General features: G+C 41.7%; 1 protein-coding gene and 1 long non-coding RNA gene across 2 annotated transcripts; both read left to right on the plus strand.

The window, feature by feature from the left end:
• The first annotated feature begins 1,929 nt into the window (after positions 1-1,929).
• On the plus strand, positions 1,930-4,930 carry LOC131879203 (uncharacterized). The gene is made up of 3 exons (XR_009373118.1): positions 1,930-2,068; positions 2,143-2,323; positions 2,849-4,930. It is a non-coding gene; the product is annotated as an uncharacterized LOC131879203 (long non-coding RNA).
• An 11,076-nt stretch (positions 4,931-16,006) lies between these two features.
• Positions 16,007-19,846, plus strand: LOC131879488 (RUS family member 1-like). The gene is made up of 3 exons (XM_059225833.1): positions 16,007-16,342; positions 18,482-18,715; positions 18,785-19,846. The coding sequence occupies exons 1-3, from the start codon at positions 16,085-16,087 to the stop codon at positions 19,535-19,537; spliced, it is 1,245 nt and encodes a 414-aa protein (XP_059081816.1). The 5' UTR covers positions 16,007-16,084; the 3' UTR covers positions 19,538-19,846.
• Positions 19,847-20,068: the final 222 nt, after the last annotated feature.

Raw genomic sequence — 20,068 nt, forward strand, 5'->3', positions numbered from 1 at the left:
TTTTCCAACCCCTCCAATGGCAAGCAAGGCTGTTCGTGAGCATGGAAACACCTCCAGCAGATACAAATACCATCCCATTTATCTCCTACCAATTGATAGGAAATTACAAGCTTAACTACAACAGGTGACCTGCGCAAACGTATTTGTACTTGTACATACACGTATTGAACGACGTCTCAGGCAAAATGTAGGTTCGACAGGAGCAATTGACTGGGTTAACACCTCGGCAAGGAATTATCGTTCTTTTTTTCTGGAATCTCTCAACTCAGGGTTGCCATTGTCAATTATTTCAGCCTGAACTAGAATCAACGAGGTTTTAGCTATATCCACGTTCCTTCTTGGTTTTGAAGTCATTCATGCATGGCCTGAACATGAAGAAGACAATGGAAATCTCTCTTGTATTTTTAGTTTTATGAAGATTTATGATCCGAGTAAATCATCTCTCAAAACCCATATTTTGACATGATTCATAGTGAGCGCTCACGAAAGTCAAGAGCAAGCAGCAAAGCCAGTCCTACAAAAAGAAGACGACCAGCTCTCAACTTCTAGACTCGACACACAAACACACACACACACACACACAACCAGAACTTCCAAAAGAGATGATGGTCCAATGTTTTTACCTGCTGGCTATCCATGGAGTTTGGAGATCCTTTGCGGCAGAGAGAATGACGCCCAATAAAGGGCTACTTAGTCCGTGTCTTTTGACACACTCGCAATTTTCTGAGTAAATGACTAACCACAAATGTGATGGTTATATTTTTTGTACACCGCCGATGCAAAACTATTTCACTCTTTTCCGTACCGTTTCCAGCAAACCACAAGTATTAGATACAGCAATACAAAGAAAGTAAACAAACCCGATATGATATCCACAAACAAGGAATAACGTGACTTTGCTTGAACCGGATTGAAAGCCATTCTCTTTGTCCTGATTAGAAAACCACTTGCCCAAAATACCATTGTGCTTTGATGTGTGGACACAATGCTGTGACAAGGAGATGGGATCTTAATGGTTGTTCTGTGGCGGTGTTCAACTACAAATGTCACAAATAAGAGCTTCCTTCCTTCCGCTTTGCTTGTCTTGCTCATTCTCCAACTATCTTTCCCTTGCTCATGAAATGTTCCATGCTGTCTTATGCGCCTGTCAAATGAACAAAAGACGATGATGCAAGTAGATGGGAAATAATAATACCAAAAATCATGCTGCATCACATCAAAAACATCATCCATCTACCCCTGTTTAAAACCTATTTGTGCAATGCTCGATCTTCGCCCAACCAAAGAGTCCCTATCCTCTGGTCTGAACAAAATCTGGCTGTTTGAGTGGGCAATAAATGGGCCCAAACAACAGATTTTAAATGTTCTGATAGGAATCTTGATCTGATAGGCTATGGGTGGATCGATTTACCAACAAGGTCTCGTTGGAGAGGCGAACCCAGCCCATTTTACACATATGATCTACGCAGCCTCATTATGATTCGAGCTCTGAGAAGAGGGAAATGCACAGTTGAGCGGCTTCATTGGTTGAAGGAGAGAAGTTGTTCGTACCCATTTTTGGACGTTTTTCTCATGGCACAGTCTAAAAACAATTCATCTTCAGGAGGTCCCGACTCACCTGACATCGACCCTTGACTTGCATGTCCTAAGATAGACACTTGTCACTCTGGTATGCACCTATTCACACTTGGACTTGCCGCCCTGAAATCGAACTTTCAGGACCGCCAAGTCCAAAAAGATCTGATTTTTTCCCCGGATTCTGCATTTGCGTAATTGCGCTCTCAATATGGTTGAGGTGATCTACGCTCGTGAACATATTTTTTCAAAGCTGCAAAGATCATTTCGATGCGATTATATCGATGCGTCCAAAAATAGCAACACTGAAAGCAACAACTCTGAAACAATGTCAATGGCTCTTTGTGGTGGCCTCGAGTCCGCTAAGATGCAATTACCTGGAATGTCCACCCAACTAAACCCTGGCTATTTACAGGATCGAAAAGAACACAACACTGAAAAATACCAACGATGTAACTTGCTCAAGGTGTCCCCGCCAGAGACCTTTGCTCCGGTAAGCATGTTTTTGTCAGTGCGTGCATGCATTTTTGGTTTACGTTCAGACTCCGTGCACTTTTCCCGTGTTAGACTCTATAGGCAATGTGACAAAAATTGCCTACTAATTTGGGTCACTAAATGCCGCCTCAACCAAGAGACCACGCACGACTCCATCTTCCACATCGCATGTGTTTACGCTGTGCTCCGAGAAACAAGGGTCCATGTGGGCATTTCTTCAATGTCACGTTTGTCTGAGACAGGTACACAGTAGGTAAGTACCAAGAATGGATGTTTATATATTTCTAATGAGGATGACTTGGCAAACTTCTACCTCGACATATGAAGCCCGATATATCCTATCCGACATGTGGGTTGCGGGGAGATAATTATCCGCTCTGGATGGACAGAGGTTCCAAATTCAGATCATTGGAAGAAAGTGTTGCCTTCAGGGCAGATTTACGACACAAGACTCCAGATCTGAATTCACACCTTCACTTCTCGGAACCGTTTTCAACGAGTCCAAGGAGCTCGATGGCATTGTTAGCATTGACTTGGGGCTCTGAGTGGACAAGATTAGCGGTACGGTAAATGTTGGCGGGTATTCGCTTCTCCCCTCTATGTCCAGTGCCCTAATGAACGGTGGACAAATCTCGCTTCTATGGGCGACAAGACACCTAATTTTGATTCGAGAGGGCTCATCCGCGTGTTCTTGCATATTAGAAATTTGAAACGACAAGCGTGCCATGGCCACTGGATATCGGTCTTATAAACAAGTAATCCAGTTTACAACTCATAGGAATTTAAGCCTCTAGGGCGAGTCGAGAGGACGTGTCGAACACAGCACCAAGATCCCTTTTCAAGTGCTAGACAAATGGTCGTCGTGGACGTCGCCGTCGTTGAAGGTGGCTCTCGAAGGTATACCAACAACCAGATCCGCACACCCCGCGGGACATTGAAACAATACCCAGAATTACGACGACGGCCAAGGGAAACTGAGCCACCACCACGAGGGCCGATGAACGGCGAACCTGAATTGAGGGGAGAGTCCTACCAGTCTCTATGGTTCTAGGTTACGTCCGTAGTGAGGAGACGGACCGATCGGGCGGATCATATCCCCCCGTGGGTCGAGTGAGTCAAAGGGGATTGGGAGGAAGATTTGCCAGACAAAAGAGCGCCTGTCTTAAGACAAAGTCACAGACAAGAAGTCACCATTGAAGCTTGCGACTGATAAGCATCACCCACGTTTATTGTATCCGAACTGTCTACACGGGAGCACCCCCAGTAGTGGGGTATGGTAGTATGCAAAATATTTTGTCAAACACAATGTGACACTTTCTAGGTCCCCTGATCCGCCTTTCTTTCTCTCTCTTTAGATGTATCTCTTTGCCGGACAATGTCGCTCTTGGGTAGAACAAAAGTGTGGAGATCAAACTGGATATCAACGGCTATTTATGGAGGCCGTGCATCAAAAGAATTCTCTAGTTGGCTCGGGATATCTTGATCGTTCCACTTTCATCATTGCGCACCTGGTTTGCGTTGGTCTCATTTCAATTTCCGAGGGCTTCAGACTCCTTAATCCTTTCTTCAACCATTTCATCCAACAATTGACGTCGTTGACCGAGGAACAAATTGGAGCGGAGATGGTGACTTAAAAATGGGCTTGATGACAATTGAACAAATTCCTCATCACACTCACCTCAAATTGAGGCAATTTATGGGCCAAGTACTTCCATTTGGGTGGCCATTACATGTGTGCTTTCAGTGGTTGAGGGAGAGTAGTACCTTTTCTAGCTCTTTCTTGTGAGCTTGTGCCTTTGTTGGGGGAACAATGAACAAATATTTTGGGGGAGGGCTCAACAAATCTCACCTTAATGAACTCTGAAGAAAATGAAGACGACTTGCCTCAGCCAGCATCGTCGTTTTCTTCTCATTACGAATATTAGTACGCCTAACTTGTCTTATGTCAAGACGGGTTCCATTTTAGTTCTCAATAGCGAGATCTTGAATACCCTCATTTTGCGAGGTCCATATTCATTCTTTGTTAAATGATTGGAACCCTTAATAGGCCAATATGAGTGTTCGTCTTTCTGGGCTGGAACGAATCCTTCGTTGGGGGTACACTTGGTGGATGGTTTGGCTTTGTGTTCAGAGAGTGATGAAAATAGATCAGGCACTATGAAGAGGGGATATTTTAGCACATGCAGAGATGTTGTTGTACAATACAAATCCCCTCTCTTACCCTAATTTGTTCGGCTTGGCAGGAGGCGACAATTCCGCTCTACACTCAATTAATTAACATTTATGGGCCATGTCAAAGTGGCGTATCACAAGGCAAGATCCTCGCACCACTATGGTCCATTAAATAGCACTTTCCAAAGATAGAATACGGTTTGACACGCTTGAAAATGTCATATCAGCACAGATTGGATGTGGTCCATGAATACTATTCAAGTTATTATGCCCACAGACTGGCTGCAAGCCCAAGTACAAGCAAGCACACATACCACACAATGTACATAAAAGCCCTGAACGTAACGACGGCGATTGGTTATTTGATTCCTATAATGAGCTGAGCTGTCAAATATGCATTGTCATGGGAAAAAATGGAATTGGAAATGCCAAGTTGTTCTAAAGAATTATCCAAGATGGAATGTACGGTTGCAATTGTTGGTATATGCCTGGTACATGGAGGAGAGAGTCTTCACTCCTCCATGTACCAAGGAGTTGCAAGAAGTGAAATTAGTGTAAGGTACAAAGCTATGTTTACATGGCATGGCATACTACCAACACTCGTTCAATTCTATGTATGTGAAGATGAGAAAAGAAAGCATCAGTAAAAACAATTGCTGGTCTTTTATTTTCCTCTCTGAGTTCTTCCAAAAGCGACTCACTTTGGCTCCTAGGGCTACGTACAAAGCAGACCCTCAAACCAACCAACCAACTAGCTCGGTGGCCAACCAGCCAACTAACCAACCAACGAACACCTCTCAATCCCAACTATTGGAATGGGTTATAAATCACAAGGTTGGAAGCCTACTTGCCACATTTCAAAGACTCCTATCTGTTGTAGGTAAGACAAACCATGTCTTCACAGACGTCTCCTGAGCCTAGATGAGACCAATTCTTTTGAGTTGCATGTTAAATCAACTCTTATCTATGTCACCCAAGGTTTGGCTTTATAGACATTATTGATGGGAAAATGATTAGAAATTAGGAAATAACTTTTTTCAATTTACACCCAAGTACTTCGTTGAGATGTGTGTAAGTAAGTGCAAGCATAGTTGTACATACATGTCGAGAAAGAAAGAGTAGATGGCCCGTTTGCACAGAGTCGAAAGAAGGTTGGCTTGGTGGTACTGGTTTCTGTGGATGGTTTGTGGCACGCCTGGTCGCTTAAGTGTGAAAACCTCTGTTTTAACTGGTGATTGGAATTAACGGCCATCGTCTTGGAGGAGCCACATTCGGCAGCACCGAAGACGATGTCGACGACGACGACGAAGTCGACCAAATATTTGATATAAATCAAATAGAGGCTCCAGCTAACAAGGTTGATGTTTTTGCCTGGGATGGGCTGCCATTTCCTTCTATCTGCAATCAATTATTGGTTCACCCGAACAAAGCGTTCGAAGTGCCTTCCAGGCAATGCCAACTTATCTTTTTTCTAGAGCACCACTTGATACAAAAGAGAATGAAATTCAAGGCATTTAAGAGCCATTTTCACTCTACAATCCTTTCTTTTTCCATCAGACTTCAAGTAATCGGGACAAGCACTATAATGGTAATTCCTGTTGGTGTTGTTTCTCCTTTGAGCAGTCAGTGGTCGTGCTATCATCCATTCCCAAGTGGCAAAGAGAATTTGTAAAACATGGTTGGAGGTGTTGATTAAAGGACCGAGACCGACACCTTACACAGCACCTTCCTCCCCGCCGCCACCGTCGTCGGTGACGAAGTCGACGGCTTCAGCAACGGATGGTCACTTAACCATCCCGTCGACCAGTCTAGTATAACCATGAACTTGTCCATGAACTGGAAAAAATGTGCAAGTCTGAGGGGCCACAATCTGCAACTCTAACTCCCTAGACATCCAATTAGCAAACCTATAGTCGGCGCTCAGAAATGGAATGGGGTTGCCAGAAGTTACGGGATGCTTGTAATTATTACAGTGCTTGGCTGTTGTTTCAAGAGAGCTAACATTGGAATGCCGTTTCTACACTGGAGCTTCTTGGGATCCTCTTCCAACTACCCTGGAGGAGAACCGGGAGAACCGAGAGAACTAGGAGAAGCAAGAAGAGAAGAAGAAGGAGGAGGAGGAGGAGGAAGGAACGAAAATCCCTGCAGATCGTAGTAATACGGCACTGTGTACTGTAAGAAGCATGGGGAGATGATGGTAGGGTGAAGGTGCCATCAGGCTCTTTTCTGTCTATCTACAGAGAGTATTTGCCGCTTTTGGTGCTCCACTTTGGGCATCGGCCAAGTGTGTAAATACTTGTTTTGTGGTTGGTCAGCGGAGGAATACACGTTTGTAATTAGGTGCAATCCCCCTCACTTGATATTTCTTAGTGCATTTAGTACTCACTTTCTCAATCCTTTGTACCAAAGAAAGGAATTAGGAATTCCATATTGTTTTCAAAATGGAATGTCACGAGTTTGATGGATGATTAGCCTTGGCTTCCCAGGATATTAGTTGTACAGTTTGGAGTGTTGGTTGGACTGGGTTGGGTTCGTAGGGAGATAGATGAGCAAGTTGGTTGGTAGGTTGATAGGTTGGTTCACAGGTAGGCTGGTGGGGCGAGAAATCCTGTTGCAAATAAGCCAGAATTTAATGAATGTTTGTTTGACCCTTTGTCCGTCATCGGAGCTCGGTCAAGATCAAAGGACGATGGTTGTTTCCAATCTGAATGGTCAGCGTTTGGATTAGCTGAGGTGTTAGGAACGTTGTTTGGCCATCTTGTAATTAACTACAAAACACCTTTTTTGTTGGCAGTTCCTTCCTTCGAGAATTTTGATAGCCAATTGGGCCAGAAAAATGGGTAAACAGCCTATTCTCTGACCACTCTCTGCCACTCTGTCTAGCATTGTGCACTCGTAGACATTTCGGGACTTCAAACTGGACAACTCGGGGTGAGAAGGTCAACCCTTTGGCTCTAGCAAATCTTCAGAGTGAGCAGAAACCATGAGGAGACTCTCTTGATACCTTATTGATACCAAGTGTATGCTCTATGATGGAAATCGCTCTACATTAGGGTTATTTCCAGCCTCATAGTTTTCGAAAGAGACTTTTCAAGTTCGCCTCAAGCCAGGAGAGCGGACGAGGGGCGATCCAATGTGTTGGCGAACAGGCAACGAATCTTCCGGGAGAATGATAGTTATTAGGGGAATAATGAATCGAGGGAAATGTGGAGTGCTTGCTTCAAATTATCTTTGACGATCCCGAAGCATTCCGATTGGCAATTAAACCCGAGCTTTGGGCCAGGAGATAATCTGTCCTAGAATCACGTCGTCCTCAGACCAAGAGGCGGCAACAACAGCGCCTAAAAGTCTCTCAACGCCAAATCTCTGGCCAACGTCCATGGCAATGACACTCAAAAGTCAATCGCATTGGTTTTTATCGTGACTTTCCCTACTGTGTTGGAAAGTTTGGCTATATCCACGGTTTATTTTAGTATAGAAAATATTGTTGGCCACGTACATTGCGTGAAATGAGGTAACCCAAATATCACGTTAGTTCTATCATTTTCGAGGATTCTGGCCCTGCATTTCCTTTGTGATGGTGCTAACAACGGGGCTAGGTAATATCCATAAAACCATTTTAATAGCGACTTCATTCTTCAGATTGGGCGGTAACACATCAAGGGAGGTGTCGGCTAGTTTTTTTTGGGGGGGGGGTGAAAAATATCAATAGACGACGCCAAGAGACACGAAGCAATCGACTTTCTTTGGGCAGCCAGGCCGGGAAGGTCGCTTCTGGATTTCTTATGGGTCGGATCAGGATAAAAGGCCATAAAGTGGATTTCCTCCAATTTGACAAAAAAGGCGACCCAACACTCGCTCGTCACATGATACGTATCATCCATCAATCCATCAATGGGGATGGACCACAAAACCCTGGGTATTGTCCCAAAAGGCGAGACCGAACAGTTCTCAGCCTTGTCAAGCGGTTGGTATAGAAATGTAACCCAAGAATGTCCGTGCCACTGAATGAGAAAGGCGGCACCAAAAAAAGTCGGATGCAGAGTTTTTATCTAAATATTTTGAGGTTTTCACCCTCTCGCTGTCACGATCCGTGGGGATTCGGGCACCTCAATTTAACCTATCCCGACATGTCATGCGAGAACCCCGACCCTCTACTCAAGTTGCCACATTCCTTATCTGACCACAAGTTCCAGAAATGATTCATTGGTTGGTGTACAAGGAAGTAAAATGTTTATTGTATATTGTGGGTCTGTTTTCTGCAAAGCCAGCAAGAAAGTCGATGTTTAGAATCAAGAGACGATCTGGTTGATTGGGAGGAAGCGTTTTTTTGTGCGTACAGTGATGGAACTTGTCATCAAACCAAACATTCCAAAGCGGTTTGAGCCCACAAAAACGTCGCCCCTGTATGTACTCACTCCCCTTCACCTCCCTTCTTTCTCTTCCAATCCACCAATTTCCAGCCTTTGATGAGACGCGGATCCAATCTGGAATGTCCAAGCCAGAATGGAACGACTTCAGGCAGCATATACAAACGTACTCGTAGGTCGCTCGATAACTGGAGAGGCGAGAGAGTTCGTCTCCTTGAAGGACCCCATTTCCTTCATTCCAAACCACACATTGCGTTGTTGAAGAAATTACAAGTGTGTCTTCTGGGCTTTTTATTTCAACCCTGTGACTAACTTCTCACATTGATAGTGTTGAATTGCTAGCTGGTCGGACTCATGGGGTAGGTGGGTTGGTTGGATGGATGGTAGATGTTGAATTGGTTGGGAGCTTGGATGTTGGAAGTTAGTTCTCACCTGGGCTACGACTACGCGCTGGACAATGTGCCACCAAGGGCCGGGGGTGAATGATTGTTAGAAAAAATGGATGGATGAACGAGGGAAGTGGCTTTCATCCTAATTGCCGAGGTTCATTGTACAATTGCTCCAAAAGACTCCCAATTCCATCTGTCAGACACTCAATTTCGTTTTAGATTGACTCGCTTTGGCATTGGCTGCGATCTTGATGGGGTCATTTTTATCCAAATCCAAGACCTTGGTAGGTTTGATCATCGTCTTTTTATGTAATTTGAAAGGCGTTAAAACGACCGACCAATTGAGAAGAACGAGAGAAGCATTTTTGAAACTGAACATTCAAATCCACGGTTCTGGCTTATTTTTTTCTGGGAATGTAACTCAAGAAGCATAACTAAATCAACGGGAAAATCGAGACACGCAATTCCGCTCTCCGATGCTCGTTTACTCGGCACTCTAGAGCGTTTAGAAAACAGTTAGGAGATAAGCACCTTTGTTAACCTTCCACTGTCTATTTCGTTTGCAATCATGCACTTAAATTGGCATTGATTTTCGAGTTGTTGCAGTAAGGGGGATTGCTATAAAATGGATGAGGGTAAAAACTTAGTTAACTTCAAACGTGTTCCATTTCTTCGTTCAGATATAATGTAAGTTGTTAATCAACAAGAAATATTGAATTATAAATGCACGGTTCATCAGAAAAAATGTCGCAAATGATTTATCCAAAAGTACTTTCCGTTTGAATTTGGAAAAAGAATTTGGATAAAAAAGACGCAATCGATTTCCTATAATGAATTTGTCAGCGCCTTAAAAGCTCGAAGATATGTCAGATTTGATTGACTGAGAAACCCCAGCTGAAATTGAAACTGCACGCCAAAATTTGCAGTTTTAGAGTTTTTACACGATTCATGCTCATGTCTACAAACCGTTCACTTTTGACCGCATTGAACACAATTCCAGTACAAAATTAGGCCAATTATACTAATTGGAAACGATTATCACTACTCTTCAAATAACAGAGTAAAAGATGGCGAATTCGTGAATTTTAGTCCGATATACATACAGAGGAGTATAGCTATTTCTAGGCGTTGTCGCTTCTCTTTATGCAATTCAGAAAATGGACGAATCGAATGGAGTGAAATATTTTGTCGGAGACAAAGACTCTGATGAAACCTCAACGTTTTCTGCTGACTAACCTAATGACTTTCCTTGGCTCCAAGCATGCTGAGTGAGGTGGATCTTTTTGAAATGCCTGTTACTCGAATTTTATGAGATAAAAGGCATAAAATCAGGGCATTATGAAAGTGAGGACCTGAAAACAGCTCCAAGGCTTTATTGTACCATTATTATGCAATCACGTTCCATAGAGACCATAGCCTTCAACTCATATTCCTCACACATTCATAATGCTTGGCCGTCTTAGCTCGCAAGACGGTTTTTTTTTCATTCCGATATTCCGACCGTGAAGAAGAAATATGAATTCGTTTCTTGGCCAAGAAACTGCTACTTACACACTACTACTTGGTCCATGCAAAATCAGCATGTGTTCAAACTGACAGGTTCTCTGGCAGCGACATAAAGTCCTTCCCACACATAATCAAATATTGATTCCTTTGCCAAGCGAGTGAGATTCGTTGGTTCGTTGGACAAAGTTGGCTTTTCATGGCGTTGGTTGTGCGGAGTCTGGTAAAGGTGAGAATAAACATATGAAGTCCCACATTTCATTCTGACACAAATTAGGGGCTCTAGTACACATTCAATTGATATTTCATTCTTTTTATTAGCAGCCACTCCGACTGCTTCAGAGAGGTGTGAAATGGCGCATAATGAATAATGTTGTTTACACGTAATTGGAGGATATCTATGACAGACGAGTATTTTATTCCTTACGAAATATTCTTGGGCTAAAAAATCGGTTTTAGTGCGGCATAATGTCACAGAATAATGTATCAAATCTGGTCTTAATCATTTTCTACACGATTCAAATGATATATCATAAGGGATCGAACCGGTTCTGGACTTGATTTGAGTGTCGTATCTCCATAATCTTTCAAACTCGCGCCACCCCATAATGTATGACACACTAATTGCTTTGTTATTGATACCGTGATAATGGCGATAGGTCCAAAGCCTAATTGAAAATTTTCCGGCACTTTTGGCGTCGCCATACGATCAAACCAACCACCAAATAACCAAGCACTCCTCAGAGGAAACGGGCCAGCCCTGCGCGACTTCGAGCCCAAATACGATGGATGCACTGTGTTTCCCTCTCTGTGTACTACTTCCTACCTGCTTCAAACTTGCCGCCACTTGCCGCCTATTTTTTCTGGATGAACGAGTTTACCTCTCCCGGCAGATTTTGGTTGCGGAGGACGCAGTTTTTGAGAGGGATGGAAGAACTGCCTCAGGGTATTCTTATGCATGGTTGATGGAGGAAGAAAGAGGCATCGGAGATAAGTACTAATTTGGTTTCTGGTTGCATCTCATGGAGGTCCGAGAATAGATGCTTAGAAGTCCTATTTCCAATTCTATGATGCCAAGGTAAGATTACCTTACGAATCTGGTAACCGAAGTCTTAAAGGTGTCATCCTCAGTTGATTTGCAGGTTAAGATGAGCCCTCCACTGCGGTGGTTCTTGGGACCTGGTCTGCAATTAAAATGTATAATTATTGGACTTTTTTCTCCAAATATGGCTGTGGCGGGGTTGCTGTCAAAGTTGCATGCAATCTACAACTTACAATATCCGTTTTGAAAGTGCAACACCTAAACCAATGACATTGCCAACTACATAATAGTGATTTTTTTTTGGTGTTGGGGTGCAGGTTTCATTGTCGCTATTAGTGTTCAAACTTCCACGCAAATTATGATTCCAGAAATTTATTTTCAATTAACTCCACCGACACAAAGGTTTTAGTTGGAAAGTGCACACCGGTAATGAAAGAACTGAGAAGGCACTAGGATGCTCGCTTTTACCCAACCTGATTCTAGTTCATCAAGACGGTTTTAATTAACGTCATAAACCTTACATCATAATGACATTAAAATTATCACCCACCGGCTTTACAAGGAAAAGTGCCGGTGAAGGGCTGGAAAGGAAAAAAATCGGGTGCGTGTGTGGTGACTAGTGGAAAGAATTAAGATCCTCAAATTTTGCCACGACGGGCCATGCAATAAATGAGTCGGATCATGAATGGCGTCATCCACAGACTAAAAAGTCAGGCTATATGGGAACTTGGGAACTCAATCTGTGTTTTGGATTCAGTGGAAGTTAAAAAAGGTCGGTACAAATACACTAGGAGGATTGCTTCAAAATGGCTAATTGTTTTGAATAACCGGGAAATAATCATCAAAAGATAATCGCTTGGCAGCAGTCACAAATAAAGTGATGTATCAATAAGCTTCTGCGTAGTTTGATGTTCATATAATGTTAAAAAAAAATCCATACTTTTATCGAGGTTGGGTGTGCTAATATTGTAGCCATTCAATAGCGGTTAAGACTAGAGCCACCTTGGTAGGATTACAAACATAAGTTCTTTTGTTTTCTTTGGTTAAGACTTGCCGCCTAGAATAGCCTTCAATAATCGGTTTCTTTTCAGAAGTTGTTTGACCATTGCCTAATTTATAGCTTATTCTCTGGAAATCAAAGTGAAATCTTGTCAGGTACGAACTGAATTTCAAAAAAGGTGCCTCATAAAAGAAGAATCAGTGTTTCAAATGGAAAAGGAATCAGACATTTCAGGGCAAAACGCCCTGTTACCTTTAACCTGTACGGATTATAATGGGTTGATATCAACGTTCCTCGTTTGCACGATGAAAGAGAGTTCTTATTTTCTCATGGACAGGAGGTTACTACATTATTGACTTTACCCAGGGTGACAAAACGCAAACGCAATTGTTGTTAGTAGACGTTTTCATGTTGACGACATCAATTTTCGAGGCTATCACCATCTACCGTTCAAAGGGCCACTTTCTTGAAAAGTGGTTTGTTTGAAATTCCAAATTTGGCATCATTTCGAACAGATTTGTCATTCGACTCCATTCAGTGTGATCAAAAAATGGTTAAGCGAACACGCTTTTACCTGTTTAAGGATTGGACCTTTGTTGCTGATGCATTTAACAAATTAATGGATTTTGTCTTGGATTTGTATAGTGTACCGACTCAGACATGAGGGTCATCATGAGGAGCTAGCCTGGAAGAAAGAGGAGAGCAAAGGCCCGGCATTTTTCTTGTTTCCTTCTTCATTGCATTTAGGCCGCCACTTTCTGTAGCTCAGAGCTTGACTCCTAGATAGCGGGACAATAGAACCAATGAAGAAGCGCCATCGCGGTCGTGATTTCTTTCACCTTAAAGCCGATTAATGAAGGAACAAACCTTTGGAAGTTCGGTTTGTTTCGTTCCAATCATAGTTTGTTGAAGCATCCCTGAATGCGTACAATTGAGTAACGAACATGAATTGACAGCTTCAAAACCCTGGATAATGATTGACAAAAGAAGAGTTCGACACTGACATTATAGTAAAAGTTTATTCTGTTACGAGATTACGAAATAGAAAGTAAACTTTACTTATTCAATGCTTCCCTCCTGTGGGTCTCTAACGTCTTACATTCTAATCGAATTCGGTCACGCTGATACCATGTCAACAACCTTTGACCGAGAAATCCTAACAATTTTTTCCAGCTTGATTAAATCTGAGGTTGCGTGAACTCTTTTCAAGAAGAAGAATTTCCTAGCACTGGATCTCTAAGCCGCATAAAACGGATAATACGAGGACATTATAATGAGAAAAAGCGTTTTGAATATCATCCTGCACTAAAATGTGACAAAATATCTCAAAAATACCATTTCTGTACTCATTGATGTTCCTTGTTTGAAACAAGCAAAGAAAATATCCTAAGAATCATTTCTGACATGAGTGAAACTACAATGATTTGCCAGTGAAAATTAACTATTCCTTATCAAACAAAAAACTACTCTGATCCTGCCTCACCTGCACACTGCCAAGCTCTCATCAGCTCTAGGGAAGGCTCTTGCACTCTTAATGACCAAATGTGCAAGTCATTGCACATTTTTTTTAATTTTTATTGAAAATTTTACTTCAAAAATCATTCCTGATTTGGTGCTTGCGGAGAACAGACATAGTTTATTTTGCACTTGTCCTTGTCCTCCCGGGAATTTTGGATCAAGGTGAGACTTCCTGTTTTGCTCCTTTGTTACTGTGCACGTGCAGTGTTTGTTACACCATGTCTCCTCCACAGTTGATGTCGTCTCTTGATTTTGCCAAAGCCTTTGATAAAGTAGATAATGACTGTTTGTTGAATAGACTTCATGACATGGGGATCCAAGGCAAGGTTCTCAGTTGGATAAGAAGCTTCATTCATGATAGGAAGCAAATTGTTAAGGTGGAGGGACCCCTTAGTGACATACATGATGCCAAGTCAGGTGTTCCCAGGGCTCTATCTGAGGGCCCCTCCTTTTGATAATAATTGTTGCCTTGCTTCAAAAGCTTAGTATTAGTGCCAGTTTCTCTTCTTATCCTGACGCCACAATGTTAGTTTCTGGTAGGAATGGACAAGATTCCAGTAGCCTGACAAAGGACCTAAAATGAATCTACTCTTGGGTTACTGAGAGTAATATGGCCCTGAGCAGAATGAAATTCTGCAGGCCTTCAGGTTAGCTCCTCTGCTTACTCCACTCATAGATAATGGACATAAAGATTTTGAGCAGGTCTCATCTATGAAAGATTTAGGTGCAGTCCTCCAAAAGAATGGATAGTTTCATGAGCGTATCCTGTTGAAGGTGGGTAAAGCTTTCCAAATGTGTAGCTGGATATATTGCACGTTTAAGTCCAGATATAGTGCCATGATGCTAACTCTGTACAAGTTGATTGTTCAGCCACATATTGAATATGCTTCCCCCATTTGGACTCCAATGAGTTCAGCAGGTTTACAAAAGGTCAAGCAGGTCCCAAGATGTTTCACTTGGAACATCACAGAATGAGAGTGCTCTTGTATTAGGAGAGACTAAAAAAGTTGGGAGTGTACAGTGCTCAGAGAAGGTACAAAAGGTATTTGATACTGTACATTTTCAAAAGCATCCATGAGCTTTGCCCCAATCCAGGATTTAGGGTCAATTGCAGTGTTCGCTGAGGCTTAATGTGCGTTTTGAGACACCTTCAAGAATTGAGAGTCCAGGCTAGTTAAAACAATGAAGACCACTTCTCTTCTTTCTCGGGCTCCTTCATTGTTTAAATTGCTTCCCTATAACATTCATGGGGAATATGTAGGCCTTATTGATCCAGTAGTATCTTTCAAGTTAGACTTGAAATTTGTTTTGTGTAGCATTCCAGAGGAACCCTACATTCAAGGACTAGCTCGGTCTACCCACTTAAACTCGTTGGTAGACCAAATATCGTTATAAAGATTGAAAGGTAATAGATAGACAAATTATAAACTTTCATTTCAATGATACTTATGGGATTACATTCCCTGTAGCGGTTAGAAAAGCCCGTGAAAAACCAAACCAAAAAAAGTGTTCCTTTTGCTCAGCAAACCCCTACTTACAAGTTTGATTCTGATCATAAGAAAAACTTGAATTATTAAATGATGTTTTATCATTCTTTTGGCAAAAAATATGCACCCCTATAAATGACTGCTTTAAATGGGAAAAAGTATGACTAAGGAACTTTGCCCCATGAATTCATTACTAAGTTTTATGTCAATTCAAATTAGGTCAGGTTCAATATTTGGGTTGGGTTGGCTGAATCAACATAGAATGTTTCAATCTCAGTCAGATATTATGCTTTCACGTGATATTAGCAAGACATTAAAGCCTTTTTTGTCGATTTAGGCATACCTTCTAATCAGAAATCCCTGGCCGTTCCCCTACCAGTGCTCTTTTACTCTTCCCCGTTCTTATTTCACAACTCGGTCGTTGAGAGTCTTACAATTCGCTCTGCCAGGCTAGCCTACGCAACCTCAGAATAATCGCTTAGAGAAAAAATGGAACGACCGTGAATCGAAAGCCGAGCCGGAATCCCTTCAGAATGGAGCCCGTGTACCGTGAATGGGACTCAGTCCAGCAAGTCGAGTACATCTACCGCCGTCGGACAATCTCTGCTGTGGATTCGCCGTTGGAAAGAGTGCGTGTGACCCCGCATCGGAGTCGTGGACGGAATTTTTTCCGCGATGTGTTCTTGCCCATTGGATATCCGCATTCCGTGTCCGCGGATTATGCCACCTATCAAATTTGGGACACGGTCCAGGCTTTTGCTAGCAATATATCCGGGTCCTTGGCCACTCAGGTAATACAAAACTAGTCATTTTCAGGTTCTTGGGAGGTTGTCTTAAAATCTGCGAGGTTAAGCGTGTGCGGCTATCTGGAAGTCCTTAAACTGAGGAGCAATTTTGGGGGCTTTATATTTATTGCCACGATCGAGTCCTACATTTTTCAGCTGATTGTCAAAACGTCAGCTCTCTCCCCAGCTGATCGGGGCAAATGGTAGTGATGGGATCAAATCAAATTTCAAATTCAAGGTTGCCAGAAAACGTAGATAATGACAGCATGCGCTTATTCAATCGCAAAGTAAACGCTTAGGTTTGAGCACAAAAGCAACCCTGGTTTGACGGAAGAAAAATCAGGATTACTCTTTGAGGCTGACTAATGGGTTTCGGAGATGCCATCAGTAATGTCATAGGCCATTGAAAATGTAAATTGGTAGCCCTGGTCGCAACCTCTTGTGAATATTAATTTGATCCCCATCGCTAGTAAATGGTCAATGGATTATGCATAAAGTCTCCACACTATATATTATTATATTTAGATTGATTTGGGTTCACTGATGATTTACTGATGTTGAAAGCTGCGCTGATTTCATATGGACGTTACACGGAGTTTTTCAAACTAGAACAGCAGCTTATATACTAGTTTTAAAAACTCCGTGTAACGTGCATACTGATTTCATGGTATGATTCGAAAGAGTATTTCAGCCATTGGTTGGTGGAGTAATAAAGCACAATAAAGCTAAATTCTTTTTTGGAACAATGTTTTCACCGTTTCTAACAATATTCACCACCACGTTTAATAAATTTTAGCTTTTTAACATCGAATAATATTCATTGTAATGGTATGAAAGTCCAAAAACAAATAAAAGGCATGGTTTCCATAGCAGAAAAACGATCCACTTTCAAGGAAAAGCTTACAACTAAGTAAAATCAAATAGGGTTGTTCTTTCAGCTGGGTATCAAAACATGAAACATGAGATCTCTCAATTCCCTTTTTCAAATGTGAGCTCTGAAAGATTGCCCATTCAAACAACTTTTCCTTGGCCACAGAACTTCTTGCCTTTTGAGCGAGAATGATGAATCATGCTTGGGTAATTCAATGAAACATATATTTTTGAGGGGTTTTCATTTTTTTGTTAAAATAATCAATTACGATTTCAGGTCATGTATTCTAAAAGTAGTTGTTCATAAAGCTTTGAATTTCATTTCATATAAAGTCTTAAACAATTCATAAAACTTACTTTCAAGCCAGGAATGACGCGTTTTGATATTTTCTCAAATAAATGAAATATTCTATAGTTGACATTAGTATTCCGTCACCCTCAGGGATAAGAAATCATTAACAGCCATTTTTGACCAAGTGGCAGAAAATAGTGGCAGAAAGTGGCAGAAATTCTTTCAAAGTGGATTTTTGCCATCGCTGCCCGTATGACAATGCCAGGTTGCAATGTGCATGGTTCCGGAGGAGGGTTGTGACCGAGCTATTACAGGCTTAACGTCACTATCACGTGATATCATAGTTAACAGAGGAAAGTTCTCAATGTTTATAAAGCAATATTTTTAAAGTGTTACTTCAGAGCAATCAATTTTTATGAAAGCAAGATGGTCGTAATACAGTTTATTTTTCATTTCAGACTTGTTTTTAGAGGTTATTTCAAATATGCCCTTCTTTTTTTTCAGTGCTCCTCACTTTGGTAGGTATGACTGAAGCCGACCTTAATGAGCAGAGCTCTCGATTCATCACTAAATAGGTGTGGTCCAAAGTTTGATAAAAGTTTGACATAAATGCTTAGATAATTGTATTCGAAGCCAAGTGACTAATTTTTGAGGTTGTTTTCATCATTGGCGGAACATTTTCAAAACTATTAATGTCTTTTTTGTCATTGAGCGGTGCGGTTAGGTGCCCTATTGGTTCAAGAGGACTAAAACTAAATCCACTCATTTAGTTTGGCTTGACACGTCTCAAAATACCAAACGAGTTTTTAACAACTTCTGGAACGATTTATTTTAAACTTTCAATGAATACGCAACCTTATCTAGTGTTTGTATTTGAAAAGTGCCGAAGATTACATTCCCTGCAGCGGTTAGAAAAACCCCATGGAAAAACAAACCCAAAAATTGTAATAATGATGATAATCCCACCTGTCACTAAATTCCAGGCAGTTCTCGAAGGAGTTGGGGTCGGGGATGACTCGGCCACGGCCTTAGCCGCCACAATCACGTGGCTACTCCGTCATGGTACGGGTATGTGTGGCCAAATAATGTTTACCTGGATCCAAGGATCGGATCTGGATCATAATTGCAAGAAATGGCGATTGTTTGCCGATATCATGAACGACTCAGCCATTCTGATCGAGTTAACTGCACCATTGTGGGCTACCTCTTGTATCCAGGTATGATATTCTGATGTAGTTCACTCATTAACTTGGATCCTCTTTGTAAGTAAGGCAATTCTTTTTCAGTTTGTTTTGTGCCTGGCAAGCGTGGCTCGAAGTTTGGTTGGTGTGTCCGGAAGCGCAACACGAGCAGCCATTACCCAACACCAAGCCCAGAAAAACAATATTTCCGATGTTGCTGCCAAAGACGGCTCTCAAGAGACATTAGTTGGTTTAATAGCGCTGCTATTGAATCTCTTAATCCTACCCTTGGTGGGCCAAGAAGAAACGCTCAAGTGGTTTCTCTTCTTTTTTATGACTTGCCTCCACTTATTTGCCAATTATCGGGCCGTAACCGCACTTCAGTTCCAAACGTTCAACCAAGAACGGTTTTTAAGGGTCATCACCGAATATTTTCGATCACAGATTGTGTTGGATGTTCCAGAAGGCAACCAACGAGAATCTGTGCTATTTGGCGGTCAATTGAGCGAGTTTGGGTTGTGGGGAAAAAGGATCCACTTTGGGGCCCCATTTTCCAAGCTCATCGCCTTGAATTTGATCTCGAAATGGAAAAATAGTCCCACCAAAGAGAAAGAGAACTTCTCTATAATTTCGAATGAGAAAGACATTTTGGTTATCTTCGAGCGAAATATTGAGACAAACTCAGACGTGGGCCACAAGGCCTATTTCCAGGCTTGCTGCTTGGCTCAATATGGTGACGATGTACCTGCAAATATTGCTTTCGAAGATTTTAAATTGCAAGCCCAAGCTAAAGGGTGGGACTTTTCAGTTTTGCAGATCAACTCTGAAGGATTTTTTGGGAAAGAAAAGCAACAATAGGCAGAATCAAGAGACTTTTCATCTCTGAGCATATCATGTTACAAGGCTGCTTTAACAAATTGCATTTTTTAATAAGTATTGTTTTAATACGTTAAGTTACGTCCTTGTAGCGTTGTAATCTTTGAGTAAAAAACAAATGCCCCTCCGAAAATGTCAATTTTATATGATCTTTTCATTCTTTGTGCACTTTCAGTGCAACCCAAGTGAATACCCTCACAGTTAATGTGATACCTTGCAACTTTAATGAGTTTATTAGTGCACTTGTTTTTGTTACCGTGTTGTCAACTGCTATAAATTTGCATACATGAACATTTGTCCACGGTTCCACAATTTCATTTGTTGCTTGAATGAGGTAATCGGTGAGGAAATCCTGGTAATCCTCTGTGAGTAGTTATACTTTGAAGTAATACATTGGACTTGGAGTCATGCACTCCGAAATGAGAGCCCAAAATTTCCGGGATAAAGAAATGGTGACAATATCAAAAGTTCGATGGAAATTATTTGTCCTAAACATGCTTTATAAAGCATCTT

The sequence above is a fragment of the Tigriopus californicus genome, chromosome 4, assembly GCF_007210705.1.
Source record: "Tigriopus californicus strain San Diego chromosome 4, Tcal_SD_v2.1, whole genome shotgun sequence".
Lineage (NCBI taxonomy): Eukaryota > Metazoa > Arthropoda > Copepoda > Harpacticoida > Harpacticidae > Tigriopus > Tigriopus californicus.

Coding starts and splice junctions, on each gene's coding strand:
- LOC131879488 (XM_059225833.1), top strand. CDS start 16,085: ATGGAGCCCGTGTACCGTGAATGGGACTCAGTCCAGCAAGTCGAGTAC. Junction 16,343..18,481: donor CCGGGTCCTTGGCCACTCAG/GTAATACAAAAC, acceptor ACTAAATTCCAG/GCAGTTCTCGAAGGAGTTGG. Junction 18,716..18,784: donor GGGCTACCTCTTGTATCCAG/GTATGATATTCT, acceptor ATTCTTTTTCAG/TTTGTTTTGTGCCTGGCAAG.